This window comes from Hippocampus guttulatus, chromosome 2 (genome assembly GCF_054856545.1).
Source record: "Hippocampus guttulatus isolate MCC_2025c chromosome 2, RoL_Hgut_1.0, whole genome shotgun sequence".
Lineage (NCBI taxonomy): Eukaryota > Metazoa > Chordata > Actinopteri > Syngnathiformes > Syngnathidae > Hippocampus > Hippocampus guttulatus.
In genome coordinates this window covers 22,691,829-22,705,934 of record NC_141262.1, presented here as the reverse complement: position 1 = coordinate 22,705,934, position 14,106 = coordinate 22,691,829, and the positions used below count along the sequence as shown (strand labels likewise).

The 14,106-nt window shown below is 46.2% G+C and overlaps 1 protein-coding gene across 1 annotated transcript in view; it reads left to right on the top strand.

Annotated features, from left to right (window-relative positions):
• Positions 1 to 12: 12 nt before the first annotated feature.
• The window catches only part of shroom4 (shroom family member 4), a 29,959-nt gene continuing 15,865 nt past the window's right edge, over positions 13 to 14,106 (top strand). The window contains exons 1-3 of the mRNA XM_086103505.1: positions 13 to 150; positions 776 to 1,137; positions 11,033 to 11,184. Coding sequence (XP_085959631.1) covers positions 1,015 to 1,137; positions 11,033 to 11,184 — 275 coding nt within the window. The 5' untranslated portion in view covers positions 13 to 150; positions 776 to 1,014. The remainder of the gene's footprint in view (positions 151 to 775; positions 1,138 to 11,032; positions 11,185 to 14,106) is intronic.

The window sequence follows — 14,106 nt, the reverse complement described above, 5'->3', positions numbered from 1 at the left end:
GCGGCCGCGGGCGCGACTCACTGCAGGCTCGCCGACCACCGTGGACTCAACTTTCCTTTTGCCGCCATACTGGGTGACCTCAATTAACCCATTCAGCACGACGGACACGCCCACCGAGCGCGGTGAAGCCACGTGACCCGCGCGTAAAAGGTGCGTAAAAGTTGCAGCGCCGTGGCGGCCTCAGGTGGAGGAAGGAAGTAACTTCATGTCGCTTCCAAGGCGCAAATGCAGAACCTCCCATTGCTTCATCGGGCCACAGCTACTTTTTTCGGTGGATATTAATTATTAGTCATACATGATTGTAACCCCCCCCCCGAGCGATTATTCACAAACGTACACATTAAGAGCTTCACACAGCATTCCAAGTGATAAAGCTCTCAGTAGGGTTACTCAATATTTTGTTGTAGGTCGATTAACAAAATAAACCAGCACACCATTCAGGTAATGACCCTAACTACGTCTAGATTATTAATTCATTGGTTGAAAAAAATGTGTACATACAGCAAGAACGATACATTGCAAGAACTCTTGGGTGGGTGTTAAATTTGAGTTTGGAGTGCTTTTTCTTAACTATTAAGTTTTTTTTAGTGCTTAAAGATGATATTTTTGACATTTGGGCAAATTCGCAGAAAGACCAACTCCATAACATTACAAATGAGGCAAACCTGTGCACTCGTCGACAACTGCCTTTTACCATGTACTACTATTGACATGACAAACTTCTCATCGTTACCATTTATTGATTCACAAGTAATGCGTCGAATTGTCTCATTAGTGTGAAGAAAGGGTTTCCTGGCTGGGCTGCCGCTCCACGGACAACTTTTGCCTTCCCATTGGCGGACCGTGTCGTCAATCACGTCCAAATGGTCGGGCCGGTGGGCGTGGCTTCATGCTCGCTTTCCAAACTTTCGCCTAAGTCCCTCCCAATTCTCTCGAGCCGCCCAGCTCGCGTCCGTTTGTCGGCGGCTAGTGCATCCATTGTGGCTTCGGCGCCGATGGGGAAGCTGCGGCAGCATGGAGACGGTGGAGCAGCTCGTCTCCTTCCACCGCGTTCAGGTGCAGCTGAGTGGCGGCGCGCCGTGGGGCTTCACGCTCAAGGGGGGCACCGAGCACGGAGAGCCGCTCGTCATCACCAAAGTGAGTCCCAACTCCCTGACTGCCTGCTGCCCTTTTGCATTGTTGCCCAACGTGGCTCGCTTTCTTCCATCCCAGCTCACTTCTGCACGGAGTACGTCCTCGTGTATTCGAATGTTGTTGGGATTGTTTAGCGAAGCGGGCAAAAATATACTTGGAAGTGGCTGTACAGATACTTGGATTTAAAAAAATAAAAAAAAAAGAAGCCGCCAGGAAGTGCTGGTTCATCTCCTGTGCATAAGTTAAAAGAAATAGTGTTCATTTTTTTCGAGCGTTATAAGTAACGTTTGAATAATTAATCTGTCAAAAGTGATTTTCTTTGATTGATGGATTGATCGGGTAATTAATTTCTTTTGTTGCATTTTTATTTTCATCCCTTTGTTCAAAGACAGGACCGAATTTCAAAAAGTGACCATGCAGAAGATGTGCAACCTTAAATTGATTTGGATTCACTTACTAGTTTGGTCCGTCAAAAATCAGCAAAGGTTTTTATTTTGGGGACAAAACCACAAATGAATATGAGAATATTTACAGTTGATTAGTTGTGTGGTCATCTATAAATTGTCTCGGCTCTTTTTTTTTTTACTGGCAAATATGTACAAAACCCAATTTGATAAATGGCACATTAATAGAAAAAAACATGAAATAATTTGCTTCATTTCTGAATTAACATAGAAGCTGCTTACTTTTTGCGTTTTGCTGTTCTGGTAAACCGACAGCTAGCTCTCGTTAGCTTGACGGTCCGAACGTGTTCCTGGCATCAAATTATTCTCCCAAAGTTAATGGATGGGTCCACAATAGTCCGGATGGATATCTTACTTCTCTTGACTTGATTATGACATGTCAACGTTATTTCAAGTGGAGACAGTTTGAAATTTTGGTCGAGATTGGAGCAGGAAACTTAAAGCAGACACAATGATGGTTCAATGATGAAGAATCGGAACGACAGTGCAAAGATCAAGCAGAAAGGCGAGTCCGAATGACAAAGGTGTGACTCGGGAACTTGAAAGGCGATAGCTTTGTGATGTAGTATGTTTATGATGAGGACAGAAAGTCAGAATCAAGGCTGGTCCATGTTGTCTGCTGTGACTTTTAGTACCGTAATCCGCCTTCATTTTCGGAAACAAAGGAGGCAGAAAGTGCAACCGGCACACTTTTTTTTATCAATCATGACGCTATTTCAAAAAATACTAATGATGACATTTGTTGCTTTTGCTTCATCTGAAGAAAAAAGTTTGTCGAGACAGATGCCGAGCTCCATTGTGTTTGTTTACGGACATGGCATTTTTTTTTTTCCACTTTTGAACCAAAGTCAAGGAAAGCCCCGGAACTTTGGCAGCTTCCCTTGCCGTGTGACGTGAATCCGTGCCGTCATTCTTTGCGTGACTCGTCATCGGCAAGCGGGGGAGCGGGATCCCGTCACCTCGTTGTCTGCTCTTGTTGTCACACCGCTTGAAATCAGTGCGCCTGTTTGATTTTTGCTGCCAGTCATTATTGTCGCGTGTTCTCCTGTGTGTGTGTGTGTGTGTGTGTGTGTGTGTGTGTGTGTGTGTGTGTGTGTGTGTGTGTGTGTGTGTGATGGCACGTGCATGCATACGTGTGTCTGTGGTGTGTACATTTTGCCTCGTCCGCGCCTCCATTCACCGGGCCAGGCAGTGGAAAAGCATAGCTCATTCATCTGGAAACGCACACTCACGCACACACACACACACACGCACACACACACGCTGGGAAAATGTGAGTGGGAGAGATAAAATCAAACTGGACTCTGGAGCTTTTTTTGTGTCCTGTGACTATGTCAAGCTCAGAATGTTTTAAGTGTTTTTTGTGAGCTGTTCTGGTTCTGTGTGAGTTCCAAAAGTGTGTGTGCACGCGTGCATGTGCCACGACCCTGAGAGTGTATGCACTTAGTCTGAGGGGGGGCATCTTGAGGGGGAAGGGTGGCCTCCTGCCTCCCCAAGACAGCAGAAGGAGGATAGAAGCCATTTGGCCAACATTCCAGCAGCAGAAGCACAACAAATTGCTGCCGCGGCGGGGTGTGTGCAGACGCTGCGCGCGTGTGCGTCACACACTCATCATCAGCTGTGTGACGGCACGTCGGAGGGCGGGCGGGCACCTCACTGGCTTGCTCAATATGCCCGGCAAATAGATAACGTTTTGCAATTAGCCACCTCTTGGCAGCGGTGGCTCAGATGTGGAAAAGATGGCATGTGTGGCAAGATTTCCTGGTCACACACACATGCACACATTTGTCTATTCAAAGGAGAAACCGCCAGTGAGGGGGAAGCGCATTCCTCTCATCTTTTTCTTTCCCTCTGCTGCTGTCAATGTTGACACAAAACGGTGCCAAAGAATTTTTGGACAAGTGCTGGAAGGTGGGCAATTCAATGACCCCGTGTGTGTGTGTGTTTTCATCTCTACAGTCCAATAAAAGTAGCCCCCACGGTCTTCTCTGTGGGGGGTGGACAAGGATGCCATCAGATAGAGATGCTATTGTCCGGGGCGTGCGCGTGCGACTTGCCTGACACAGCAGAAACGTGTGTGTGTGGGGGGGGGGGGGGGGGCGGGGGGGGTGGCAGCAGTTGTCAGTTGTGTAGAAAATGATGAGCGAGACGGCAAGTATTCATGAAGCAAGTGCACCTTGCACGACCCATGCGACAAAAACTTGTGTGCATGCGCGGGTGTGTTTTCAGACAACATTGTGTACCTGCACAAGTTTGTTGTTGGTCTCCCTGCTGAGTTCGTGTGCATCCTGTCTAATGATTTCTGGACTTTGGTGTGTCTCTGTGCATATCGTGCCGACGTTCAGGTGTGTGTGTGTGTGTTTGTGTGCGTGCCTGCGTGCGTGTGTGTTGGGGTGGGTCTGGAATGTGTCTATCTGTAATCTGGAGCCTAAAGGGCTTTCTCCCAGGCGGCGTCTGGACAGCGAGCGGAGGTTCCAGTCAATTTTGTTGTTGCTCCATTTCAAAGCTGAGCGACAGTATCTTAAGATGCCAGTTGAATTTGTTGTGAAATTGCCTTGAATCCATTGGAGCCTTCCACGAAATGCAACAAAAATGTGGGTTTTAATCAGGAAAAATAGCATTCCGTAATCTCGTATTTGATAAATGCACACGGTAATATTATCTATATGTACAATGATTTTCAAGTCCTGTTCAATCTATATTGAGTTGAGCACACGACAGAGAAAAGATTTTCTGTTTTTATTTGTGCCCAACGCAACATCCCAACTTCATCGGAATTGGGTTTGTGGAATGAAAATGAATTCAAACCATTTTTTTTGGTCACATTGTCAGCTGGACGGCCATTGTGTTGCTCTTTTCTGCTTTGGCCACCCGGGGGCAGTATAGACAGACAAATGGGTATCCCGCTCAATGAAAAAGTTACAACTCCTCTCAGCTCATCAGTATGGCACTAATATTACAGTCATCCATTGCAGACGAGAACCAATAGAACGTAATCGCTCGTTAGCGTTTGCATCGAGCTAGTGATTTGAAAGCATTTCTTGACCACTTGTTGACTATTTGCCAAACTGCTGTTTATCGCGAGTGAGTCACATTTGACGGATGCTGTTAAGCCACACACACACACACGCGCACACACACACACACAATAGAAGTAGCGCTTTTCAGATGGAAAGAATATCAAAATTGCCAATAATAGATGCAGCTCGAATTAATCGAAGCAATGAATGTTAATATATTAACATGACATTAAGTACCTCATAAGTGCAATTTAAACTCAAGTGATTTCAATTGTTTCATATTGAACTAGCTGAATAAAGCAGTTTTTTTTTTCGCGTCCCCTATCTGAAAGTTGTTTCCTGGAAGCGCTTGTATAAGACCTCCATTGACTGACTTCCTGGAATTGTGGTTATGGACAGTTTTGCAAAAGACGAAAAACCCAATTTGTTTTCTGAGGATGTCAGGTCTGTGTATTGCTGCAAAATGTTGCCTTCTTCACCACATGACGGCATGATTCATTCTCGCCGGGAACATTGCGTTGCGCTTCTGCTCGGCTCATCCATCAGCCCTACTTTGTCATCCTCCCATTTTGTTTGCGTTGTCATGTTTACCGTTTCTTGCCACTTTGAAATTTGAATTGCCGGGCGGCGCAATCGAGCAAAGGGCAGCGGCGACGAAGCTCGGCGAGAGTCGAGTCAAGGCGGAGGTGGAAAATGGGAGACAAAACTCTCATTGTATGCGTCACCGACCCGACTCCGCCCCTTCCTGCTCCAGTCATGGGAGCTACTTTGGGAACATCAAGTTGGGTTTTGTGTTGCACAGTTTGAAACTTCGCCAAACACGACTTCGGGCAGGCACTGTGATGTGAAATAGTAAAAGATAATTCAACTGCTTTTCTAAAGTGTAATGAAGCCGTAAGTGACACGTGGTTTGTGTGTTGATGTGTGCCTTTAAGGGGGAGGGGCCTAGCGAGTGACCACAAGAGCTCCGACAACATCTATTTAGCATCTTCTCCTTGCAAGTGTCGTGATTTTGTTTGCATATTAGACTGTCCTATTCAACAAACAGCTAAAAGTGCGCCGGCGCTCACTTGACGGTAGCGCCGGCGCATTTGAAGCTGGCTCACAACCCGCATCATCAAGCAAGAAAATAAATAACAAGTGCGAGCGGCGGCGGCTCGTAACCTGCGGCTGGTGCGTGAGCGTGGGAGTTTTTCCTTTTTCCATGTGGGCCCCTTCCCTTCATCCCGCCTTGATAAAGAAGGCCTTGTATGAGGAAGGGAGGAGAAGCTCACACGGCTGCGAGCGGAGGGCAGAGGTCCAAAGCGTATTTGTCCAGCGTGCGGCGGGTTCCTCTCCTTGTTCTCCAAGGAGGCCTCACCACTTGGAGGTCTTTGAACTCTTTTTGAGGGCTGCTTTGTTGTGGCTCAAACGCTCACAGATGTTCTTCTTCTGAATGGCTAACGGCCGGGAGGGTGGGGGGGGGAGGGTGATAGCGCCACCGCATGACGACTTGTTGTCACATTTTGAAAGCTCAGAGAGGTGGTGTACAGTTATCGGGACTTGGTGCAAAAACACGCGACTTGGCTCTTGCTCAAGACGTAATGGCGAGAGACCTGGAGGTTGAGATTTGATACTTCCTGAGAGCATGTTTGACTTGTACCCATCTGTGGTCAGGACACCTAAAGTAGGGGTCTGAGGAGCCTCCAGAACTCTTTTCTCCTGGAGAGGGTGACAAACATGTGGCGCATTTTGGTCAGGTAGCACTTTGTGTGCACGGACACACGCAAGCAACTCATTCTAGATTCTTTCTAATTGATATTCTACTTATTTCGTCCCTTTATATCAATACATGAAAGCCCAAGATGGCCGCTTGTGCGCCAGTGTGTTCGGCGACGCTCCTGCCATTTCGGGTTTTTTTTCTTTTCGCAATGCTTGTTACCTCCCTAACAGCGTCTCGGTTGGTTTATGATCGCCGATCGTTGTTATTGATTCAACAACACGTCGGAGATTCGGCCGCGTTTTGGCAAGACGGTGGTGAAAAGACGCTACCTCCGTTCTTGGCTAACCTGCCGGCTAATCTCTTCCGCGTTCGCTCGCCCCCTTCACAGAAGCGCCGCCGCCGTCGCCGCCGCCGCGGCAAACGTAGCGGTCAGCTCGTGAAGCTAAAACGGGATCTGAGACACACTTCGATCGCTCCGGCGTGGTGTGCCCTCGACCCCGTCGCCTCGTGCTTGCCAACAGTCGTTGGCTCTCCCATCGCGCCACGGCATTTCTACCCCCCACGCCTTTCTCGGGGAGGAATCCAGCGAAAGCTTTTGAGGGAATTCCCCCGGGCTCGGCGATCGGCAGAGGCAATCCCTCCCGTTGCTACTCCCACAAGGATCGCGTTGTTAAACGCCCGGTCGCTGACGAACAAGACCCATATTCTGAGGGAGTATTTCCTTTCCAATGACTTGGATTTCCTGTGTCTGACGGAGACTTGGGCAGGTACTGGTGAGTACAACGCTTTGCTTGAATTGTTGCCACCTGACTGTGGTTTCCTCGATACCCCGAGGACATCAGGCCGTGGTGGAGGAACGGTGAGCATCTTTAAGAACAATTTTAAATGTAAACGGTGCACATTCACCACATCGGCCACCAGCTTTGAAGCAACCTTCTTTGAAGTCGGTCGTGTTTTCCCGGTGCTTTGTGCTGTCATTTACCGTCCTCCTAAATACAACAAAGACTTTTTAAGCGACTTTTCAACCTTTCTTGCGGAAATCAGGCTGAGATATGATCATATCCTCCTAATGGGGGATTTTAATATCCATGTGTGCTGTCCGGAAAAAAACGCTAGCAAAGGACTTCTTAAGACTTATCGACTCTTTTAATTTCGTGCAGTATGTGACCAGCCCGACACATGAACAAGGTCATATTTTAGACCTTGTCCTTGCTTATGATCTACCGGTGTCAAATCTGGAAGTCCTTGAAAATGGGATTTCTGATCACATGGCAGTTTTATTTGACGTAGTCTTATCGCATGCTGCTGTGAAATCTGCCGCTCCTAGTTTTAAACGCCGAATTTTTAACCCTCGCACTGCTAGTCGTTTCTCTGGTGCCTTTGATAACCTTTGCGTACCCTCGTCTAACACAGAGGAACTCACCTCTTGGTTCAACTCATCATGCCGTGCCATCCTGTATCTGGTGGCTCCTTCAAAAACTGTGCTCCCAAAACCTAATCCCGAGCCATGGTTTAACGACATTACCCGCGCAGCTAGGCAGGGGTGTCGCAAAGCCGAACGCAAGTGGAAAAATGACAAATTGCATGTCTCTTATCAAATTTGGAAAGACTGCTGGCGTAACTACCAGCTCACAGTAAAAGAGGCCAAAAGAGCATATCTGTCGGACCTTATTCAAGCTAACCGTCACAACCCACGCGCACTATTTAAAACGATAGATTCTGTACTCAAACCCCCTCTGCCTACTTGCTCGGATTCTTCACCCGAGATGTGCAACAGATTCCTTCAGTTTTTCATTGACACGGTCTCTACAGCTAGGACTCCGGTCTCAAATACCGCATCTGACCCCTCTGTCCATGTTCCATGTTCAGCTGTGCTAAATTCTTTTGAAACTGTGTCCTTGGCGCTTTTGGAGGATGTAGTTCGCCAGACGAAGCCATCTGGCTCCCCTTGCGACTCTCTTCCCCCGCACTTCTTTCAGGAGGTTCTCCCGAGTGTTGGCGCATCAGTCTTGGATATCATCAACAGCAGCCTCTCTTCTGGTGTAGTTCCCCAACAGTTTAAACATGCTGTGGTCCAACCCTTGATCAAGAAACCTGGTCTTGATCCAGATGTGCTGTCAAGTTTCAGGCCCATTTCCAAACTGCCTTTCATTTCCAAAATTCTGGAAAAAGTGGTGCACATGCAGTTGAAATTTTTCTTGGATGAACAACTTCTTGGAGGTCTTCCAGTCAGGTTTCAAGACAATGCACGGAGTCAGCCCTGTTACGCGTTTCTAATGACATCCTCCTGGCAAATGACTCTGGAGACCACGTGTGTCTAGTTTTATTGGACTTAACTGCAGCATTTGATACAGTGGATCACAGTATTCTGCTGACTCGTTTGCAGCACTTGGTGGGCATTGGTGGCAGTGCTCTTGAGTGGTTTAGGTCCTATTTAGCTGACAGAACCTTCTGTGTCAGCCTTGGCTGCTCTGAGTCACGCACTGCTCCCCTGTCATGTGGTGTTCCACAGGGCTCAATTCTGGGGCCTCTGCTGTTCTCGCTGTATCTGCTCCCATTGGGTTCCATCTTAAGGAAACATGGTATTCCCTTCCACTGCTATGCAGATGACTGCCAGATCTATGTCCCACTGAGCAAGAAAGACGCCTTCTCATTAAGACCACTCCTATCCTGTCTGGAAGAAATCAAAACCTGGATGGCACAGAATTTCTTGAGATTCAATGAAAAGAAGACAGAGGTGATATTGTTTGGTCCCAGTGGCCCTTGTACATTCCATCCTGTAGACTTGGGCCCCCTGTCTCCTTATCTTAAGTCAACAGTCTCAAACTTGGGCCTTAAACTGGACAGTGATTTCAAACTCGATCGGCAAATTGGTGCCGTTGTTAAATCCAGCTTCTTTCACCTTAGACAGCTGGCCAAAATAAAACCTCTCCTCTCACATGAACACTTTGAGATGGTAATTCATGCCTTTGTCACATCCCGGCTCGATTACTGCAATGCCCTTTACTTTGGAGTCAGCCAGTCCTCCATTAAGCGCCTTCAGCTGGTCCAGAATGCCGCTGCTCGCCTCTTGACTGGTACTCGTAAGAGGGAGCACATAACTCCTACTCTGGCATCCCTTCACTGGCTCCCCATTCATTTTAGAGTTATTTTCAAGATCCTCTTATTTGTTTTCAAATCTCTGAATAATCTTGCGCCACCTTACCTCTCTGAGCTCATCCGCCCCTACACACCTGCCCGGCGCCTCAGGTCTGTGGACCAGACCTTATTAGAAGTACCAAGAACTAAACTGAGGCTCAGAGGGGATCGAGCCTTTTCTGTTGCTGGTCCCTCTCTCTGGAATGACCTCTCACTGAACATTCGGCAAGCCTCCTCGCTGCCCATCTTCAAAACCCTCCTCAAAACTCACTTGTATTCTTTGGCATTCGACTTAGCATGACTTAGATTTGTTCTTGGTTTTACTGTTTGGTGCTTTCTACCGCCTTTATTACCGATTTGTCTTACTGTTTATTGTGCATGTTAAATTGCTCCATGTACAGCACTTTGTATGCAGCGATGGCTGTTTGAAAGTGCTCTATAAATACTGTTGACTTGACTTGACTTGTTGAAAGTTGGATGCACTTGCCACATTTGATTCTCAAAGCATTCGTATCCCAAACCATAATTTACCACCGAAATGAATAAAGATGCCATTAATCCGTTCCAGCAACCCCCACCCCACTCAAAATTGTGTATTTGAATAAGAAAAAAATCCAAGGCGTACAATTCATTGAGGTATCTCAACTCCTCTTAGCTCATCAGTATGGCACTGATATTTGTCATTCTATGCAGAGGATAAAGAATGACCGAATACTTTTATTTTTGTGTCGCTGCATCATTGAATCCTCAAACAAATCACGCGTGTTGCACTTGCAGTGCTTGTGTCATTTTTCCATGTGTGCAAAGACACACACACACACACACACAGTTGACAGACTTTCTCCCAGCGAGAATCCTGTTATTTTCTCGGTCTCGACCTCGCACTAATGTAAGGTTTCACTTACAGCCTTTTCACGCGTAGGCACCGCCTTATACACACACACACACACACACACACTTCTGCACTTTATGGTAGTTTAAGTGTGTAAATCTGTCTGTCTGAGCACACAAATGCACACTCACACTCATCAGACTGTCGGTGATTGTTTGTGATGAAAGAGGCTCTTGTTAAATACAGTTAGCTGTGTGTGTGTGTGTGTGTGTGTGTGTGTGCGCGCGCGCGCGCGCCTGCGCATGTGTGCGTCAGGTGATTGTGGAGTGCTGACAGATTGTTGCCAATGTGGGATTTTCTTGATTTTTCCAGGGCACAATCATGGGCAGTGAGCCACGACACACACACACACACAAATGAAGTGAATTTACCACTTGGGACTTAAAAAAAAAAAGGGTGTGTCTGACCTGTGTGTGTGTGTGTGTGTGTGCGCGCGTGTGTGTGGAAAGCGCACAGAGAAGCTATTCTTCTCTGTCTCGCGTTCTCAAATGCTGAATGTGACCTCACTCTGTCTGGATGCACGCACATGCACACGCATTGTAGAGGAATGTGAGTTTGTGCGGGCCGTCTCAAGATGCGCCGCAAAGAAAGGAAAAGTTGCCATGGTGACACTCGCCTCACAAATTCGCGCCTGAGGATAACTTTCTCCCCGTGTGTGCCTGCGTGTCCTTGTGTGGTCCAGATCGAGGAGGGAGGGAAGGCGGCCCGCTGCGAGAGGCTGAAAGTTGGCGACGAGCTGATTAACATCAACGGCTCGGTTCTTTACGGCAGCCGCCAGGAGGCGCTCATCCTCATCAAGGGCTCTTACAGGATCCTCAAGCTCGCCGTCAGGAGGTAAAAATCGGCCCATCCGTTTTTCCAACCACAACGAGCTTGGAATCAGTCTTATAGCTTGTACTTACCTTCACACTTAAAGCCAATCCTCGGATTTCGTATGCCTCACATTTCTTGAGATTTGCTTTACGACTATTTTTTGAGGCAACGTTTCATCCCGGTCACTCAGTGAAGCTTCAGTCATTCACTGCTTAGCTGCAGGATAAACCTTTTACCAATAGAGGGTGCTAACGAATGCTTACATGGGAAAAGAGTATTATGTTCATAAAAAGTAAAATTGCTGTTTAAAGCTCATTTATCAATTTTATTTGTCATTTGTATTTATTCTATATTGCTTTCTATATGTTAAATCGTCAATATTCTCAAAAAAATAGATGTTTTTCTTAATATCGTTAGCTTTCTGGAACAGATTAATTGGATTAACATTATTTCAGATTGGAAATCTTGCTTTGGTTTTTGTATGATTTGGTTTTAGTTTGACTTTTTGGAGCAGATTCATGAAAGCCTAGCTTCCATTTTATAAATGATAACGTTTGGGGGAAAATAATATTTTTGTTGTTGTTGATGAAATCAACATTAGGGTTTTTTTTGGTTTTGTTTTTTAACCTCATTTATTCGTGATCTTGTCCCTTTTTAAAAATGTCACGAGTCCAATCACAGTACCAAAGTTTGCCCACACCAGTATAATAAATTTCTACATTTTCATGACTTATTTAATTCAATCATTAATTATAAAGTGATTAGACATTTTTATAAATGTGTTGTTTTTAACCAAAAATAACCAGTTTTATATCAATATTTGAAGTGTCTGACTGAGTTGTCCCATCTGCCCGTTTTGAAAAAAAAAAAAAGCCAAGGTGGCCTTGGAGTGCCAAAGTTTTCCCAGCCCTGCTTCTGTGACTTTTTTGAGGAACATAAAAGCTTTTTCAAAGCAGGAGCCACGCGCAAACCCTCGCACAGCATTTTTGATTTTTGCTGGATGGTGTTAGTGTGTGGAAGCCAAGCTCCTCTTTTGCAGGAGGCTCTGTAATGTTTTTGGGATGTAGTGGTTGTGTTATGTTTTTTTTGTTGGTTGGGGGTTATGTGTGTGTATCTGGGCTGATGTTGATCAGATCGCAGATGGATTTTGAAATCTTGTGATGGACAATTAACACATCACTCCTAACCAAGATGTTCCCAACCAGCTTCCTAGTTTCCCGACAGAAAGAGGCGCTGCGCTAAATAAGGGAAACCACGGGAATTCCATGCGCTGGCCAGAAGCTCGGGGGGATGGCGGTTTATGTTCGGGTCCGTTTTCAGCACCGATGCTTTATTATTTTTTTTGTTGACACGGTGCGCTTAAACAAGCCAGTGAGGTTCAAGAATGCAAATCTGAAAAAGTGCCATCTTTGTTCACGTTCACTTACTTTCGCCAGTTTCATCCCAACATGACTGTGGTCACTTGAAGTTTTTTCGCTCTTTTTTTTTGTTTGTTTTCGTAACAGTCCCCATCATTCATTTGTGAATGGGAAAGTTCGTTGGGAAGGTTTTGTCGCCTTCACCTGGAAATGTTCCTCCCGCTGTCCTTCCTGTTTTCAGAGACCTGCCGCAAATGGACATTCCTCCAGTTGTGCGCAATTTCCTCTTCTTCCCAAAGCCGCGTCCTGTCCAACAATGGACATTTGAGGGAAGGAGAGAACAAGATGTGTGTTTTTGCGGCGGCGGAAAGCAACCAAGTACAAATGTTGTACTTGAGTCTATTATTCAGGCTTCCTGACTGTGTATTTTACTGGAGGACTTATTTTTTATGCACTCATGACATCTTGCGGAGTTCGAGAGCAGTGCTGTGACCCAGGAATCATTAACTATGATGCAACGGATTCGGAGAAGCAAGATATTCCCCAGCCACGGCCTTATTGAAGAGAGTTGTTTGAGCGTGTCGGCTACACGAGTACTTGTTGGCAAACGTGTGTTGCGTTGTCTGTTGCAAAAAAAATAAATAAATAAAAAGCAGCGGCTTCTGGCCTGCAAAAACAAATACAAGAACACTACTCACCAAATGTTTGGGATATTTGGCTTTCAGGTCAAATTTATGGATTTATTTTCTCCCCATTTCATGATCAAAACATTTTTTTTGTCGTGTAACTTTACATTGACTATGTAAAAGTGCATTTTGTCATCTGTACTTGAATTTTCAATTAATTGCTCTACTTTTATGAGCCTCTCTTTTTTTAACATTTATCTGTACTTCAAGTTGAATATGGCATGTGAGCACTTTTGCCAAAGCTGCCTCGATGGGAAGTGAACATCCGGTGATGGAATAGGAAGCGGAACGGACGATCGAGGGCAAGCCTGGAGGGTGCAGCGGGACCAATGTGGAGTTGGCCACCGGGGGGACAACACAAATCGGTGTATCATTAGTTTGGATAGAGTCCAGTTATTTTCGATTGCCACTCAAAAATGGAAAGAGCAATTCGTACCTAGTTGGGAATGAAGCACAGCTGCAGACGGTTGGTCCACGCAAAACAATCACAAGGCTTGCGCTGAGCTTGCTGACTGGTGCTTATCTGTTGTTCGCAGATGCTGGTTCAGAGTGCCACAAAGGCTTTTGCTGGCTCACATATATGCTTGGGATTGTTTGGTAGTTTGACTGCAGACCACTCAATGGACACACACACACACACACCATTGTATCGGTGTAGTGCCACTGGCTCTCTGGGACCTGTGCAGGACTGAAGTCTGCGGTGCCAAGAAGCTTGCAACACAATAGTCTGACCCCCCCCCCCTCCCCGCCACCATTGCTTCCCCAAACCACCAAAACACATTCTTGGGATTCCTCAAGACAGCTCTCTCTCCCGCTCTCTCTCTCTTTTTTTTATTTTTAAGCACCAACAGTGCCAGAACACATGTAGACAGATAATGCAATAGTATTCAGTTGCATAT